A 16,679-nucleotide genomic window follows, 5' to 3' on the forward strand; every position below is an offset into this window, starting at 1 on the left:
TTTCCTATTAACAGAAAGGAGAAAACAGGCTATGCTTCATCGCTTTGGGTAGAAATATCACCTGAATATCCTGCACTGCCTCACTCACAAGTTCTGTAGTCCATAAAACACTGGAATGCAATTTGGGCAAGTCCTTTGCAAGGATTCCAGTTTCAAATTACGCATTCCTTAAAATTTAAAACAAATGAAAAAACCCACAGATTTTGCAGATCCGGGTTTTTGCTATGTTGCTTAGGCTGGTCTCATACACTTGGCCTCAAATGATCTTCCTGCTTTGCCCTCTCAAAGTCTGAGCCAACACATCCAGCCCAGAACCTTTAACATCTACATTCCTACCAACAGTGTTTGAAAGCCCTTCCAGGCTTTTTCTAGCATGTGCCTCAAAACTCTTCTTGCTTCCCTCTACCAAGTACCCAGTTCCAAGCCACTTCCACATTGTAGGTTTGTTACAAAGCATCCCAATCATAGTACCAAAATCTGTATTAATTTGCTAGGATTGACATAAGAAAACACCAGAGTGGGTGTCTTAAGCAATAGAACATTTATCTTCTCACAGTTCAGGAAGCTGGAAGTCCTAGAATGAGATGTTGGCAGGTTGGGTTTCTACTAAGGCATCTCTTCTTGGCCTGCAGATGGCTGCCGTCCCTCTGTGGCGTCACATAGCTTATTTGTACACACTTTCCTGCTGTCTCTCGTTATAAGGACACCAGCGATACTGGATTAGGGCAACACCCTAAAGACCTCATTTTAACCTTAATTACAACTTTAAATGTTCTGTATGCAATCATATTGGGGATTAGGGCTTCAATATATGAATTGGGGTGGGGAGGGACACAATTTAGTCCATAACATTCTGTCTTCTGAACTTCCAAAATTCATGTCTAGCCATCAACTCCTGCCATAAGAGTGCTCTCCTCACTATTCCTTTCCTTTCTCCATAAGTGTGAAGATGGCAGAAATCAATAATAGATGTTCCACTTTCCTGATACGGAATGGAGAAAAAAAAGAGTTGCTTTCTTTCATTGATCATGAGATAGTTGGTTTATGCTTTACTTTCTGCACAGCAGTGCTTTGTATTTTATGGCCTTTTGTTTTAATAAACTGCTTCTCTACAAAGCTACATACCTGGCTGTGTACCTCATTCACTGATCTGTTGAGCAGAACCCCAGGGCATTCAATTTCTTGTATTTTAGACGTGAATTCTAGATTACTGTCCTATGGGACAGGGATATTACGGCCTTCAACCTCACCTCTTCCTATGTCTTCCAGTGTCTGTGATGAGAGCCACTAGCCACACACTCAACTTCCCTGACGCCAGATTTAAGGGCATTTATTCACATCTCTGTCATGTTAACTATGCCTACATTCCAGTGATCCAGCCCTTCAGCCACAACCTTCTTTAAAACTCCAGTCAGGAGCTAAGGCTCTGAAGCCACCCACCTTTCTATCCAGCCCAAGGCACTGCCCCTTTTGCTGTAATCCCTCCTGTTGCTTGACCCCCAGATTCCCAGAGCCTAAATGCCTCAGATCCTAACAAATGCCTACATCAAGACTGGCCCTGGCCCTGGTCCTGTGCCTTCAGCACCAGGTGTTGACTGCATGGTCAGTCTCCCAGTGCTTGGGGCCACTGCTGGCTCAGAGGGGTTTTTCAGCAGAGTGAAAAGAAAGAGATTTTAGTTTGGGAGAATTCATGTCGGGAGGATAGATGAAAGAATAACAGATGGCGGTCACTAACCCCAACATCTTAGCTGGAGATGATCTTCAGGCTAGCTTTGGTGGGGATGGCCTGGGACCACTGGAGACAGCCCTCATCAACACATTTTCACTGAAGCCGTTTTGCCTCAGTGAGTTCTCCAATGGCCAGAGCTGAAGTCACAAGGGAAGCAGTGTGTGTGTTTGGGGGTGGGGTATGCACACATGCGCACATATGTATAGTATGGAGTCCTTTCATGCCAGCAGTTTAAAACTTTCTACAGAGAATACAAATAGAAATAATAACCATTCCAGCATATATAATGACCTTTTACTTCAGAGTGTTTTTCCATAGGAAGTTTCTATGGCCATTCACTCAAAATGGACCTGATAAATGATATATAAATAAAAAACAGGCTGGGTGCTGTGCCTCACACCTGTAATCCCAGCACTTTGGGAGGCTGAGGCGAGCGGACCACTGGAAGTCAGGAGTTTGTGATCAGCCTGGTCAACATGGTGAAACCCCATCTCTACTAAAAACACAAAAATTTGCCAGGTGTCGTGGTGGGAGCCTGTAACCCCAGCCACTTGGGAGGCTGAGGCAGGAGAATCACTTGAACCTGGGAGGCGGAGGTTGCAGGGAGACGAGGTCATGCCATTGCACTCCGCCTGGACGACAACACTCCGTCTGAATAAAAGAATAAATAAATAAAACGGAACTTTTTTTTTTTTATAATGTCTCTTCTAGATACATCTGAAACCTCTCTTTTAGATAAAAATGGTGATGAGAGAAGGAGAAAAGAATGCTTTTGATTGGGTTCGTAGAAAACCACATCAGAAATGAATATTAGTGTTTTATGGAAAAAAGAAATCTATGCCTAACACTACCTACCACACAACATTCAGTTATAGGTTTTTTGAAAAGAAAAAACATACTACCAAAACATCTTCTTTAGGGTTACTCTGTCTGAACTCTGGAATATAATATACCTGGCTGTTAATACCTAAAAACAGCACAAAATGAAATATAAAATTAGTGACTCCAGGCCAGGAGTGGTGGCTGACGCCTGTAATCCCAGCACTTTGGGAGGCCAAGGCGGGCGGATCTCTTGAGGTCGGGAGTTCAAGACCAGTGTGACCAACATGGAGAAACCCTGTCTCTACTAAAAATACAAAATTAACCAGGCATGCTGGTGCTTGCCTGTAATCCCAGCTACTTGGGAGGCTGAGGCAAGAGAATCGCTTGAACCAGGGAGGTGGAAGTTGAGGTGAGCTGAGATTACACCATTTCACTCTAGCCTGGGCTACAAAAGCAAAACTGTCTCAATTAAAAAAAAAGAAATTAGTGACTCCAATTTTGGTAACGTTGGATTAAGATAAAATATTTAGGAATAAGTTTAATAAAGAATATTCCAAACCAATAAGTAGAAAACTATGAAGCACCACTGAAACCAAAAATAGACTTCAATAAATAGAAAGGCATCCTCTCTTCTTGGAAAACATCTCAATATAATGAAGATGTCAGTCTCTCTCACTGACTTTATAATTTACAAAATTGTACAATCTCATTAAAAATTCTAATGAGTTTTTTCATTGACATGGACTATAAGTTAATCCTAAAATTCATATGGAAAATTTAACATAAGAATTGCTACAAAAATGCCGCACAGCAAGTGCTTTAGAGGGACTAGCCCTTCCAGATTTGAAAACTTTACAAAGCCTCTATAATTTAAACAGTATAGCACTGGCACATGAATAGGTCAAAGTAACATAAATAAAAGAGCAGAATGCATTTAAAAATGCTGATCAGTAAGGTGGAATATCAAATGACTGTGACAAATATTCTTTTAATAAACGGGACATTGACTAGCCATTTGGAAAATAATAAAATTCCATTCCTCTCATCATACATGAGAATTTCTAATGGACCAGAGATTTCAATGTGAAGAAAATTTTTAAATGTTAGAAGAAGACATGGATGAAATAATCTTTAACCTAATATAGGGAGAGGCTTTCTACTTCTAAATCCAGAACCAATACAGGATTAATAAATTAAAACTACCAATACCAAAAATCGTTTGCATGAACAAAGTGTACCATAACATCAAAGACAAATGACTGCAAAAAATCCTTATCAACATATTCCAAATCACCATATTTCTCTGATGAAGGGTTAATCCTGAAGCCGGGTGCACTGGCTCATGCCTGTAATCCCAGCACTTTGGGAGGCCAAGGAGGGCAGATCACCTGAGGTCAGGAGTTTGAGACTTGCCTGACCAACATGCTGAAACCCCATCTCTACTAAAAATACAAAATTAGCTGGGAGCGCTGGTGCATGCCTATAATCCCAGCTACTCGGGAGTCTGAGGCATGGGAATTGCTTGAACCTGTGAGTCGGAGGTTGCAGTGAGCTGAGATTGTCCCATTGTACTCCAGCCTGGGCAACCAGTGAAACTCCATCTACAAAAAAATAAATAAATAAAAATAAAGGGTTAAACCTTACTTTGGAGACGTTTTAAAAATTGATGGAAAAAGACTAGAAATCCTATAGAAAAGTGGGCAAAAGACATGCACAGATTCTTTGTCAAAAGATGTATACATATATGAAAAGATGTTAAATTCACTCATGGTAAGAGAAATAGGCTGGGCGTGGTGGCTCACACTTGTAATCCCAGCACTTTGGGAGGCCGAGGCAGGCGGATGACCTGAGGTCAGGAGTTTGAGACCAGCCTGACCAACATGGAAAAACTCTGTCTCTACTAAAAATTAGCTGGGCCTGGTGGCACATGCCTGTAATCCCAGCTACTCTGGAGGCTGAGGCAGGAGAATCACTTGAACCCAGGACGGGGAGACTGTGGTGGGCCGAGATTGTGCCATTGCATTCCAGCCTGGGAAACAAGAGTGAAACTTGGTCTCAAAGAAAAAGAGAAACGTGAATTAAAACCACACTGAGATGCCATTTCTCACCCATCCGATTGTCAGAAATTTAAAAGCTTAACAGTACTCTGTATTGGTGAGACAGTAGAGAAGCAGGTATTTTCATACGTTGTTGGTGGGAATGCAAAATGTTTTAAGTCCTATAGAGGGAAGTTGGCAGTATTTAATTAAATTGTATATGCACATACCTATTGACACAGCACGCAAGCGCACTTTTAAGAATGCATCCCTTAAGAGTCACCTCCAGGCCTCGTGCATTACCCCACGTCTGTAATCCTAGCACTTTTGGAGGCGAAGATGGGTGGATTGCCTGAGCTCAGGAGTTTGAGACCAGCTGGGCAACATGGTGAAACCCCATCTTTACTGCAATACAAAAAAATCAGCCAGGTGTGGTGGCGGTCGCCTGTAATCCGAGCTACTCAGGAGGCTGAGGCACAAGAATTGCTTGAACCTGGGAGGCAGAGGTTGCAGTGAGTCAAGATCATGCCACTGCACTCCAGCCTGGACAACAAAGCAAAACTCAGTCTCAAAAGAAAAAAAAAGGACCAGATGTGGTGGCCCATGCCTGTAATCCCAGCACTTTGGGAGGCCGAGGCGGGTGGATCATTTGAGGTCGGGAGTTTGAGACTAGGCTGCCCAACATAGAGAAACCCTGTGTTTACTAAAAATACAAAACAACAACAACAACAACAAAAATTAGCCAGGTGTGGTGACGCATGCCTGTAATCCCAGCTACTTGGGAGGCTGAGGCAGGAGAATTGCTTGAACCCAGGAGGCGGTGCTTGAGGTAAGCTGAGATCACGCCAGTGCACTCCAGCCTGGGCAAAAAGTGAAAAACTCCGTTTCAAAAAAAAAAAAAAAAAGTCACCTCCAGTGATATGAATGTACATGTGCACATGATTACTTATCAGCATTATTTATAGTTGCAAAATATTGGAAGTTGCTTGGACATGCAGGCATAGGAAATGGATTGAATAACATGATGGAGTCAGATGTAACTGTGAAGAGAATGAAGATATCAGCAAACTGTTATGGAGTGAGTTTTAAAGGAAATGTTAAATGAAAGAGCAATGTGGAAAAAGTCTATACAGTGTGTTACCTCTCGTATAAGAAAGAAAGAAAAATAACGCAGATAGTGTTTGACTATACCCCCTCAGTCTTGGTTGGGTAGGGTTTGTTGTATGTGAATTAGAATTACAAACAAACCCAAACTCTAGTAGGTTTGTATATTGCAGTGGTATGGGCAGAGTCATCCTGAAACTATTTTATATACATTATGGGATTGAGCAAATGAGTACATGTGTCTGTGTTGTTGGGAGCCAGGGTTCTCACTGTGGAAGAAAAGTCCTACAAATGAGGAATGGGGCAGAGAAAAAGAATCCTGTGAGGATGGACTAGAATTGGAAGTATTGGTGTGAACTTTTGATTCCTAAGATGCGTATGTGTGTCCATGCATGTTTATGTGCACATGCATCTTTGTGTGCATGTATATGTGTGTGTATACACACATATGTATTTTCTAGGTCTGTCCACTGAAAACACTAAGAAGCACGGACACAGCAGTAGCAGTGAGCACAGGCAGTATCCAGATCTTATACCACCACTTCCCAGTAATGAAAGTCAGGATGACCTGAAGAAGGGGCTGCTTCCAGGACTAGGATTCGATGATCCCAGAATACCTTGTCAGGCCAAAAGGCAAATGCTAAAAAAAAAAAATACCAAAAAAACAAAAAAAGAAAGATGGAATATCCCGCTAGGACAGAAGAGTCAGTCTGAAGGAACTCCCACCCATTGGCCAAATCTGGGATAATTGGAGTATCAATCTAATCGAGTACACTAATGACTTACAAAGCATGGGGGAAAAAATCTTATGAGTCTAAACCAACAGCAAATACATAAATAAGTGAAGTCTATTCTTACAGTAGGATGCCGTGGGCCAGTGGGTCAGTTCACGTTTCCCTCCTAATGTTAACATCTTACACAACCGTGGCACATTTGCCAGAGCTAATAAACTAACATTGGGACAATAGTATCAGCTGAACTGCAGACTTGATTTGCGTTTTCCACGAGGTTTTCACTCTTCCCCTTCTTCTGACCTAGATTCAGTCAAGGATCCCATGTGGCATTTAGTGGTCACGTCTCTTTAGTCTCCTCCAATCTGTAAGTCTGTCTGTGTCTTTCATGACCTTGACACTTGAAGGGAACTGGCCGGGGCCTTTACATAGTGTCTTGATTTGGACTTGCCTGATGTTTTCTTATTAGATTGGCACTGCCAACTATTTGTAAGAATATCACAGAGGTGAGTGTCTTCACTGTATCTTATCAAGGGGTACATGATACCAATGTGACTTTTCTGGTGATGCTGACCTTGATTACTCGGTGCAGGTGAAGTCTGACAGGTTTTGCCAACATAAAGTTATCATTTTTCTCTTTCCATACTCTTATTTTTAGAAGTAGTCACCACACCTAGCCCATATGCCAAGGGAGGGAAATTAAGCCGTATCTCCTGGAGAAAGGATTATCAAAGAATTTGTGAACACAATATTAAAACCACCTTAGAAATTAACAAGTATTTGACTGGGCGTGGTGGCTCATGCCTGTAATCCCAATACTTTGGGAGGCTGAGGCAGGCAGATCACTTGAGGTCAGGAGTTCAAGACCAGCCTGGCCAACGTGGTAAACTTTGTCTCTATTAAAAATACAAAAATTAGCCAGATGTGGTGGTGCACGCCTGTGGTACCAGCTACTTGGGAGGCTGAGACAGGAGAATTGGTTGAACCCAGGAAACAGAAGCTGCAGTGAGCTGAGATCGCACCACTGCACTACAGCCTGGGTGACAGAGAAAGTCTCTGTTTCAAAAAAGAAAGAAAAAATGAAAGAAGAAAAGAAAGGAAAGAGAGAAGGAGAAAAAGAAATTGACAGATATTTTAGGAAGACAATTTTAAGATACATAAATAATCTTTTTTCTTTTTTTGAGACAGGATAGCGTCTTGCTGTTTTACCAAGGCTAGAGTATATTGGCACAATCCCGGCCCACTGCAGCCTCTACCTCCCCGGCTCAAGCAATCTTCCCACCTCAGCCTCCCAAGTAGTTAGGACTACAGACGTGCACCACCGCCACACCTGGCTAATTTTTTTTTAAATATAGAGATGGGGTCTCCCTGTGTTGCCCAGGGTGATCTTAAACTCTGGGGCACAATCGATCCTCTCACCTCAGCCTCCCAAATTATTAGGTCACAGATGTGAGCCACAGCACCCCACTAAATACCTCTTCTTCATGTTTTGTCCTTTAATTTTAGCATTCGTTGATGGATCTTGCCTCTAGCAACTTAATTACCATAGTGTTCTTAAGTTGATTTTTATTCCTTAAATTTTCTCCATTTTTTTGGAATTGCTCTGTAATGAAGATATGTCTGTTCTCTCCTGTTATTTATTTATTTATTTTTTGAGACAGAGTCTTGCTCTTGTTGCGCAGGCTGGAGTGCAATGGTGTGATCTCGGCTCACTGCAACCTCCGCCTTCCAGGTTCAAGCGATTCTCCTTCCTCAGCCTCCCAAGTAGCTGGGATTACAGGCATGCGCCACCACGCCCGGCTAATTTTGTATTTTTAGTAGAGATGGGTTTCACCATGTTGGCCAGGATGGTCTTGATCTCTTGACCTCATAATCTGCCCACCTTGGCCTCCCAAAGTGCAGGGATTGCAGGCATGCGCCACCATGCCCAGCCCTCTCCTGTTATTTCTATATTTAGTCATTTATTTGCATCACTATGGACTCATGGCTGCTTATTTTATTCATTAGGTTATAATTTAATATTATTTGTTACTCAAATTTTTCCAGCTTTAGCGGTTGAGAACAACCCTTAATTTCTATACTACAAGATGTTCCAAGTTCATCTTGCATTTTCCCTGTCCTAGCGCTGGAACGAGACTTCCCTGGCTTCTTTTATTAAAGAATGATATTTAGAATCTAAGGTGTAGACACTAGCCATGCTTCTGGACCCCTGAGGGACAGAGGTAGGAAACAGTTGTGTATTACTGACCCATGTACGCATATCTATTTCTGTAAACATCTATCTACACACACACCTATTTCTGTAAACATCTACCTTCCTGTATTAAACATGAATGCATACTCTCTTCAGCTTTAACGGCACAGGATTCACTCTAGCCTTGTCCTGCACATTTAATCTGTAGCTTATTTTTCTGATAGAACCTTTCATCCCTTTTCCCCACGTTGGCCATTCACTCTTTTAGAGGTTTTCTTTTGTAACAGCTTCATAAAAATATATTTCACATACCATGCAATTTGCCCATTTAAAATGTGCAATTCAGTAGCTTTTAGTGTAGTCACAGAGTTGTGTAACTGTTACAAAATCAGTTTTAGAAATTTTTATCATTCCAAAAGAAACTGTGTTCTTCATCCATCACCTTCCATTTCCCTCAGACACCGCAGCCTTTGGCAACCACTATTTCTATCTGTAGGTCTGCTTATTCTGGACAGCTCATAGAAATTGAATTGTTCAGCATTTTTGACCATTCACGTTGGATGTCTTCTACACAAGCGCTGCTGTAAGTGGAAATGTTCCTCTTACAGTCCTTCCTGCTGACTTTCCCTGAACCTGGGAAGATGATCAGGTTTTCAGATGTATACCACCAGCTTGGTTTCAGGTATTCATCAGGTTTGAACATGTAGGTTGTTTCGGGCTCATTTATGTAGAATCATGAACTCGTAAAGAAGCGGCTTCACACTAACATTTAAGACCCTGTTAGTAACAGATTTGACAACAACAGCAATTTATAGTAATTGCAAAAGTGACATAATTAATATTTGTAAGTTTCTACTCAAACAGCCTCCTTTTTGTCCAAGCCAAGTCTTGAAAAAACATTATTTAGTTTGGCCTTGGACGATCAATTGTCTTTTTCTTGATTTTTATGAGGATCCTCTCCAACTGATTCTAAAGCACCTCTCCAAATAGAAGAAGAGATACCAGACTGTGCACAGCCTGATTTGCTCTGTCAGTAAATGTAAATCAGTCCTATCTGGCCCCATTGTTGTAAGCAAGTTAAGGCTTTTGCTCTCCACCTGCTAAGAGTCCTGTTGACAGGGTCAGCCAAGAAAAACCTGCACACGAAGTAATGGAGCCCAGTATCTCTGATTGTTTCAGGGGAGCTGTGTGTGTCAGTCAGTACATGGTTGAGAGAAGGTGTTACTTGAGATACTGCTAGTGAGTACTGATGTTCACAACCAAAATATTGACATAAAAACGGTTCCTAGATGTCAGACTCCTACAAGGCTCACATATGATAATATCACCTTGATGCGAGACTTGAACCCAGGAGGGGTACAGCCAGAGTAAACTTGGTGAAATTTTAAGTTTATTTTCCAGCTGTGTTGGAATTGCTATAGCAAAATATGTCTATGGTTACCACAGAAATGTCCAGCAAAAACAAAAAACAAAAAAACAAAACCTTTTTCCCTCTTCAATTACTTATTATGATTACCTATTTCTTTAAGTCAAGTGTCATTAGCAAGATGTTTATTTATATGCCTTTATAGAAGCATTATCTTTTTTAGCTAAGCTGTTGTCATATTTCCAAAGATTGTGGTAATACCAGTGCATACCTTAAAAAAATTAGGCCATATATACACAATGGAATATTATACTGCCTTACAAAAGGAGGAATCCTCTCCTTTTGATAACATGGATGAACCTGGAGGACATTATGTTAAATGAAATAAGCCAGACAGACAAATATGGCATGATCTCACACGTGACATCTTAAAAAGTCGAACACGTATAAATTGAGAGTAGAATTGTGGTTACCAGGGACTGGGGTGGGGTTATAGAGAGATATTGATAAAAGGCTACACAATTTCAGTTAGATACGAGGAAAAAGTTTAAGAGACGTAATGTACGATAACTAGAATACAGTTATGCATTGCTTGACGGTGGGGATACATTCTGGGAAATGTTTCATAATGTGATTTTGTCATTGTGGGAACATCATCGAGTGTACTTACGTAAACCTAGATAGTATATAGTTAGGAAAAAAAAAAAAGGCTGAGCACTGTGGCTCACGCCTGTAATCCCAGCACTTTGGGGTGCTGAGGTGGGTGGATCACAAGGTCAGGAGTTCAAGACCAGCCAGGCCAAGATGGTGAATCCCTGTCTGTACTAAAAACTACAAAAATTAGCTGGGCGTGGTGGCAGGCACCTGTTATCCCAGCTACTCAGGAGACTGAGGCAGGAGAATCGCTTGAACCCAGGCAGCAGAGGTTGCAGTGAGCCAAGATTGTACCCCACTACACTCCAGCCTGGGTGACAGAGTGAAACTCTGTCTCAAAAAAAAAGGGGGTGATGATAATCTTACGGGACAACTGTCATCTATGTGGTCCCTTCAGCGAACGCCTGGCCCCTGACTCCCAGGGCACTTCCCAGACAGCCAGTGGCACATCCCAGGCAGCCCCTGCTCTGCCCTTGAGGTCTGTGCCTGGCAGAAGGGTGGCTGACCTTCGACCCGTCTCGGCCTGGGTCCCAGCTCTCCCTGGCCCTGGGACCAGCAGACACACCCCACCCTGGGCCTGGCAGGCTGACCATGCTTGTGCCCATTGGTGATGGTGGGTTGGGAAGGAACTGTTTCAGATACCAATGTAAATCTGTGTCTGCATCAATTGCACACAAGAGTTCAGTCATCATATGGGAAGGGAATCATAGCTGTGGGGGGTTCCATGCAGGACCCCCAGGGCCTGAGGCCAGTCCCTGTGGCCACAGCTAGGAGCATCTGCTTCTGCCAGTTGGACAAGAAGCTGGCAGAGGGACTTCCCCTGCTCCCCACCCACTGTCGTATCCCAGACACACCCGTGTGGATAGACGCCTCGACATCTCCCCTCAGCCCAGGGCCCAAGCTCTTCCTGATGAGGGTTAAGCAGGAGCGGCCGCCTCTCCCTGTGTCCATGTTGCAGGCAGCGGCCTTCTCCTCGGCTCCCACCGGGCAGAACAAGAGCCAGCCAGCTCTCTCCATCCCAGGATTTCCGAGGGATGCTGATAACTAAGCAGGTGGGGCCTTGTGAGTGGATGGTGGGAGGGATCAGGACTTCCTGAGCATCTGTCAGTCCCTGGAGCATCTGAAGGGGCAGCCTATACCTCAGGAATGAGTGGGACTGGCCCCCGTGAGTCCCCAGTGCCTGGCATCTCCCAGTCCCTCTGCTGTCCCTCACAGACCCCCTCCACTGAGCAGCACAGCCCTGAGGACAGAGGCAGCAGCCCGGAGAGCATTTCCAACACAACTATATTTATTTATATTTACACAGAAGACCCCCAAGCTGTTGCTCCCCACCTCCTACCCCCTCCCTCTAGGCCCTCCCTTCCCGTTCAGCCACCCTCTTCCTCCCCCACTCTCTCCCTCCCCTCCCTCCCCCACCCTCCAAAGCTAATGCCCAGCAAGATCAGCACTGGGGGAGAAGTCTTTGCTTTGGGGTCACCCAGTGCCATGAAGGTCCGAGAGTTAAGAGCCCCACCCTTGAGGATTGGCACCAGAGAGCCTGCCCTGTCCCCCTACTGGCTGCGGTGCTGCTTTTTCTTCCTCTTAGACAGCAAGGGATCACCCTTTCTCTTTTGGGACTGTGAGGGGCCACCCAGCCCCCAAGCCAGGGATTGCGCCCCAGAGACTCTGAGCCCAGGCCCTAGGTGGGGCGTCTGTTCAGCAGGGGATGGGCCTCCGAAGAGAGCTCGCTTCTTGGACTTGGTGGCAGGAGCGGGTGCTGGGCTGAGGCCTCTTCTCTTTGCAGATTGGGACTGAAGAGCTCCCTGGGGTCCCCGCCCTTCTGGGCTGAGAAGGCCCGAGGCAGGGACAGGGCTCTGGGACAGCTTCCAGGGCCGCAGCCTGTAGTTGGTACCCACGACAGTAACCATACCAGGGATTTCCCTCTCCTCCTCACTTGACCCCTTAGACAGCCTGGGTGACTCCTTCACAGGAGAGGCTCCAGGGAGACCCCAGGTGTCCTTGGTCCCCACTCCTGGGCAGGCGGGTCTGTGGTCCTGGGAAGGAGTGTTTGGCCGGGCAGATCTCAGCCTGCGGGAATCCAGTCTCTCCAAAAGCACCACAGGGTTTTTGGACCTGGCCATCCCAGTGCACACTCTGCCTTGTCCCTGAGGGTCCCGGGAGGCCCTCTGGGGGTTGGGTCTATGGTCCTGGGGAGAAGTGTTTGGCCGGGCAGCCCTCAGCTTGTGGGAATCCAGACTCTCCAAAAGCATGACAGGGTTTTTGGACCTGGCCATGCCAGTGCGTGCTCTGCCTCGTCCCTGAGGGTCCCAGGCAGCTGTCTGGGGTGGGCAGGTTTCCATGGTGACCCCTTGCTGGGGGCCAGGGACATCTCTCTCTGCTCCTTGGCCCACTGCAGACTTAGAAGAGATTGAGTCCAAGCGGGCGGTGCCATGACTAGGGGCTGCCCTGGCACGCCGTTCCTCCTTCAACGATAGGCGGCGCTTCTCCGCTACCTGCGGGAGGAAAGGGGGCACTTACTGGCGCTGCCCCAAGTGTGAGCAGGGCCCAGGGTGGTGGAGACCAGGGCACTTGGGCGGCAGGCAGGGAAGCCTGAGGCAGCTGGGCTTCCTGTCAAAGAGAGGGTGTGGCTCTGCCGGGCATCCCGCTGGGCCTCACTGCAGTTTGCATCCTGATTCCCCTCCTGGCTCCTCTCCATCCTGCTCCATCTGAACCTGCACCTCCCCACCTCGGAGTGGCTCCCCAAGAAGCCGAGCATCCCCCACAGGGTGGGGTAGACAATCAGGTGGGGCTTGTGTGCTGGGTCCCTCCTGCCCCCAGGGTACCTGGGTTGCCCTCCCTCCCTGCTCTACCTGGGCAAGGGTAAGTCCTTCCTCCTGCTCCAGCTCCTGGCTTAGGGCCAAGAAATCCATCTGTGGATCTGGAGAAAGCAATTCTTCCAGAAATCGGGGGTGAATGACGGCCTCCACCTGGAAACAGGAGGAAGACAGCGTGAGGTTCCCGGGCAGGGAGTAACCTGGAGCCAAGGACACCTGGAGGAGATGCAGAAAGCAGCGAGCGCCCCGTCCCCACCCTTCTGGAGCTGTCTCATACCATGGCGACCACCAGCCCCACACACAGACCACAGACCTAGTAGCATCCACACATGCAGACAGAGACACACAAACCACACACAGACACACAAACAGACCCACATACGACACAAGAAAATACAGACACAAGTAACATACACACGCCACACTCACACCCACATAGACACATAGTAACAAATCACAGAGACAAACACAGACACACAATCACATACACAGACACTCAAATCCACCTCCTGCGGAGTAGCTAAGGAACAGAGCTTAATTCCAGGGACCTGTGAGTGCCACGCCCCAGAATCCTGCAGACCTCAGCACTTGAGGCCAGCCCACCTTGGTGACGAAGTCTTTCTGGGAACACAGATTGTCAATGTAGCTCAGGAGGTCGGGGTCTGAAAGCATCCCGTCCTCTTCCTGCTCCACTTCGCCCTCTTCCCTTTGTCCTGTGAGCTGCTCTGTGGCCCCATCGGGAGGCCCCAGCAGCTCTTCCACGATGTCCACATACTCCTGCACCACTTCAGGGGGTATCTCCTCAGGGGCCTTGGTCTCCACTGGCTGCTGAGGCCTGGGTGGTGGCAGGTGGGCCTTTGTCTCCGCTGGCCGCTCGGGCCTGGGTGGTGGCAGACAGGCAGGCGGGGCCTTGGGGCCGGCCTTGCTGGGAAGGTACACTGAGGCAGGGAGGGAGGAGGACAGGTGTGGTGAGGGCTGCTCCTCCTGCCTGCACCACACAGGGGAGGGCAGGGCTTGGGGACGTGAACTGGGTCCCAGCTGGGTCAGGAGCACCTGAACCGCAGTGCCCCAGAGGAGACGCCACAGGAGGGGCACATGTGAGACAGCATCTTTTGGAGGAAGTTTGGAGCCACTGATAAGCTGAGTGCTCTACCCGCTCATCCCCGTTCCTGGGCGGACTGTATGTTGACTTTTGGAATGGGGAAGGGAGAGTAGCTAGGAAACGTGACCAGGTGAATACCCACTTCATGACCACGGACCGCCCAGCTCCCCGGGTCCCCTGAGCTGTCTTGTTGGAAGGAACAAATCCCTCTGTTGAAGGGAGGCATGGGGTATGGGGACAGTGGCCTCCCTTGGCCCCTCTGGGCTTTGCTGTGGCTCCTGTGGGAATGTGGGAAGCCGTACCTGGCTGCTTGACCACCTCAGGGGCTGATGGTCCTTGAGGTTCAAGCCTCGGCGGGGCTGGAGGAGGCAGGCACTGGGGCCCCTTCATCCACTGCAACTTCTGAATCTGCATCTCCTCCTCAGCCTCAAACTCCAGGAACCTGGGGTGAAGAAGGTGCAGGCCGTGCTAAGAGGGTCCAGGCCCCCTGCCACCAGGACCAGGCAGCAGCCGATGGCAGGAATGGGAAGGAGTGCCTCGGGCGGGCTGTCCAGGCCCTCCCTGGGGCCTGTCCCCCAGTCCCAGGAGGGAGCTCCTCCCAGAGTTCTGGGCTCACTGCCCCTCACCGGGCCCCTGCAGAGCCCATGGCATCAACAGGACTTCCTGACTCAAGTCAGGGCTACGAGGCCCAGGAGGGCACCAGGGGGACCCCTCCTCCAGGCTTCAGCTGGCCAGGGGTGGGGTTTATGGCAGAAGGCGTCAGGAATGTTGCCCAGATGCCGGAGTCCTGAGGTTGGGACTGTGGGTCCCTGAAGGATAACCCAGGAGCACCAGACCTGGGAGACCCCTGGTGGGGAGGAAGCAAAACCTGGGCCCCGAAGACAGGCCCCTTTCCCCTGAGGCTGCTGTCTGTCTGTCTTAACAGAGGGGACTGCCCAGAAGCAAAGGCAGGCAGGCCAGAGATGGGTCTCATGGTGTCCTGGACGCAGGTCTCCCCTGACCCAACGCAGGTTTCTCCAATCCTGGCCAGGCCGGGATGGGTGAAAACCGACTTCTGGTCACTGCTGTGAGGAGAGTGCACCCCGCTCTGTCTATAGTCGCCAGCGCCCCTTCTCCCCATCCCCACAGCTGGTGGTGACCACCTTTGGGCTGCGATGCTGGCTGCTCCCTCCATGACCCCCAGCATCAGGCAGGGGTTGTCCCCAGGCCAGGCAGGGCGTGGCTTCCCACCAGGGCAGGATAGAGACCCCAGAGCACTCTAGGAGGGAGGAGCAGCTTCCTGAGGGAGCCAGGGGCCCAGGAGGGCCTGTTTATCCACACCCTCCTCACGCTCCATGCTGAGAAGTCACCGTGGCCACTGGGCCTCTGTCACACTCTCTCACCCTGCCATGAGGACTCTGCCCCTGCACCCCAGACTCACTTTCCCGCCATCTCGTAGTAGATCATCCGGTCAAAGTTGCTCGTGTGCTGCCATTCCCGCACGGCCCGCCACAGTCCCTCCTCCAGGGTCATGCTGGGCTTCTGCCGGGCCAGGGATCTGAGAACTGGGCTGTAAGGCGGTGCAGTCAGTCCCAGTCCATAAGCCCATTCTCCATCCCAAGCCCACCTGGTCCCAACACCCCGCCCCTGTCCTCCCCACATGTGTCCTGCCATGTGTCCCTGTCTTGTTCTCCCCAGCGTGGGCTCCTCAGCCTCCAGGACACGCCCCCAAGATCAAACATCAACAGAAGCCAGTGGGTGGCCTCTCCGACTGCCCCTCGAGTCCTCAGTGTTGACAAGTGAACTCAGTACTTTGGGTGGCACGTGTGTGTCCCCAGCATTCCTGTGTTGAAGTCCTCAGTCCCGGTGTGTCCGTTCTTGGAGTCAATCATGGTTAGAGCAGGTCATGTGGGTGGGTTCCTGTCATGGCATCTGAGCCCTGATAAGGGCAGGAGGAGACACCAGGGCTCTCCCTCTCAGCCTGGGACTTCCAGCCTCTGGAGCTGGGAGACGTGAATGTGTCCTGATAAAGCACCCAGTCTATAGGATTTGTTATGGCGGAGCCCGATCTGACTGAGACAGCACGCACACAGAATGACCGGGGAGCGAGGGTTAACATGCAGGTTCTAGGGCCCCAGGACTGACCATT

The 16,679-nt window shown here is 48.1% G+C and overlaps 1 protein-coding gene across 1 annotated transcript in view; it reads right to left on the bottom strand.

Annotated features, from left to right (window-relative positions):
- Positions 1-12,186: 12,186 nt before the first annotated feature.
- LOC116538261 (NUT family member 2G-like) overlaps positions 12,187-16,679 on the bottom strand; it is a 5,983-nt gene continuing 1,490 nt past the window's right edge. Inside the window, exons 3-8 of the mRNA XM_032260549.1 lie at positions 15,972-16,100; positions 14,854-14,993; positions 14,053-14,387; positions 13,486-13,602; positions 12,902-13,128; positions 12,187-12,748 (exon numbers count right to left, since the gene is read on the bottom strand). Of these exons, the coding sequence (XP_032116440.1) occupies positions 12,187-12,748; positions 12,902-13,128; positions 13,486-13,602; positions 14,053-14,387; positions 14,854-14,993; positions 15,972-16,100 (1,510 nt within the window). The remainder of the gene's footprint in view (positions 12,749-12,901; positions 13,129-13,485; positions 13,603-14,052; positions 14,388-14,853; positions 14,994-15,971; positions 16,101-16,679) is intronic.

The sequence above is a fragment of the Sapajus apella genome, unplaced genomic scaffold (genome assembly GCF_009761245.1).
Source record: "Sapajus apella isolate SASKATOON/1434 unplaced genomic scaffold, GSC_monkey_1.0 scaffold118, whole genome shotgun sequence".
In the NCBI taxonomy this organism is placed as follows: Eukaryota; Metazoa; Chordata; class Mammalia; order Primates; family Cebidae; genus Sapajus; species Sapajus apella.